General features: G+C 41.1%; 1 protein-coding gene across 2 annotated transcripts in view; it reads left to right on the plus strand.

Moving 5' to 3' along the window:
* Positions 1–2,053, plus strand: part of LOC103609282 (tensin-3-like) — a 32,572-nt gene that overhangs the window by 16,015 nt on the left and 14,504 nt on the right. For both annotated transcript variants that reach the window (XM_008593631.1, XM_008593630.1), the window contains exon 7: positions 385–462. In XM_008593631.1, the coding sequence (XP_008591853.1) occupies positions 385–462 (78 nt within the window). The remainder of the gene's footprint in view (positions 1–384; positions 463–2,053) is intronic.

Here is a 2,053-nt window from a genome sequence, read left to right on the forward strand (position 1 = left end):
ATTTTTGAAAAAAAATAGCACCCACAGCATGTCAGGTGATTTGACTGTTCCAGCTTTCCTACGCAGTCTCAATGTCACATAAAGATGAAATAGTTAAATATATAGGCAAGTGTGATTTACCTTTTAAGATTTAATTGTTCATATAAATTAATTCAGAGATCATAAAGATGTTTTCTTGGACAATGTCATCCCTGTTTTTGTGGATGTCATTGTAGAATGCGATCATAGTTTCTATGGGTTGGATTACTGTCCCTAAGAGAAACTGTCAGCTCTACAAAGCCAATGCATGTCACCATCTGAGAATTCAGTCATAAAATTGTCTTTGTCATGAGGATTCTTTTTCAGGCGCAGCACTCATTTCTGTTTTCTTGCCCCTTCCTGCAGATCCATTGGAGGAAATAGCAGAAAATTCTCCCCAAACAGCGGCCAATTCGGCGGCTGAGTTGCTGAAGCAGGGGGCAGGTCAGTGAGCACAGCTGCATGTCCACACCTGCTTTGGGGCAGAAAAAAGATTCAGTGACACAACTTCCTTTTGCACTCTCATTATTCAGGTTTCCTTTCCTTTCTGTGTGCTTTGAAGGAGGTTTCCTTTTATAGAAGCTTGCACAGAGCTGGGTGGGGACCAATGTCGGGACACAGACCAGGGCTCCAGAGGCTGAAATATTGGTCCGTCTCAAACAAGACCAAATTCAGTGGAATAAATGTCAAGTCCTGTATTTGGTTTGGGGGAAAATGTAGTAAGACAGGATGTGGGTGACTTGCCTCGCCAGCTGTAAGTGTAAAAATGTTCCGGAGATGTGACTCAACAAGCCGCCCAGCATGAGTCAACAGTTTGACCCCTGCTGCCAGCAACCTGGGTGAGGCAGACACCACCCAGTGCCAGCTCTCCAGAGACCAGGCCACTGAAAAATTTTTATTAATAGATTTTATTTTTTAGAGCAGTTACAGATTGACAGCATAATTGAGAGAAGGGTACAGAGACTTCCCATATAAGTGAACGGCCTCCCCCATTATATAAACATCCCCTACCAGAGTGGTACATTTGTTATACTGATACACCTACACTGACACGTTATAATCATCCAGAGTCCAGTTTACATCAGGGTCCACTTTTGGTGTTGTATATTCTATGGGTTTGGGCAAATGTATAATGACACATATCCAACATTCTGGTATCGTACAGAACAGTACCACTAAAAATCCTAAAAAGCCCTAAAAACCCTCTGTGCTCTGCCTATTTATCCCTCCCTCCCCGCGACCCTCTGGCAACCACTGATCTTTTACTGTCTCAATAGTTTTGCCTTTTCCAGAATGTCCTATAGTTGGAATCATAGAGGATGTAGCCTTTTCAGACTGGCTTTTTTCACTTAGTAATATGTATTTAAGGTCCCTCCGCATCTCTTCATGGCTTGATAGATCGTATCTATTTAGCACTAAATAATATCCCGTTGTCTGCATGTGCCACAGTGTATTTATCCATTCACCTACTGAGGCATCTTGGTTGTTTCCAAGTTTTGGCAATTATGAAGAAAGCTGCTATAAATGTCCACGCGCAGGTTTCTGTGTCAGCATAAGCCTCCAGCTCCTTTGGGTAGATACCAAGAGCACCAGTGCTGGATCGTGCAGTAGTAAGAGTATGTTTCGTTTTGTGAGAAGCTGCCAAACTGTCATCCAAAGTGGCTGTACCATTTTGCATTCCTACTAGCAATGAAAGAGCGTTCCAGTTGCTCCATATCCTCACCAGCATTTGGTGTTGTCAGTGTTTGAGATTGTGGCCATTCTGACAGGTGAAATAGGTACCTCGTTGTTTTAATTTACATTTTTCCAATGACTTGTGAAGCATCTTTTCATGTACTTGTTTGCCATCTGTTTATCTTCCTTGTTGAAGTGTCTGTTAAGATCTTTGGCCCATTTTTTAATTGGGTTATTTTTCTTATGGTTGAGTTTTAAGAATTATTTGTGTACTTTGGATAACAGTCCTTTATCAGATATATTTTTTGCAAATGTTTTCTATCAGTCTGTGGATTGTCTTTTTTTTTTTTTTTTTTTTTTT

Source organism: Galeopterus variegatus, unplaced genomic scaffold (assembly GCF_000696425.1).
Source record: "Galeopterus variegatus unplaced genomic scaffold, G_variegatus-3.0.2 Scaffold9420, whole genome shotgun sequence".
Lineage (NCBI taxonomy): Eukaryota > Metazoa > Chordata > Mammalia > Dermoptera > Cynocephalidae > Galeopterus > Galeopterus variegatus.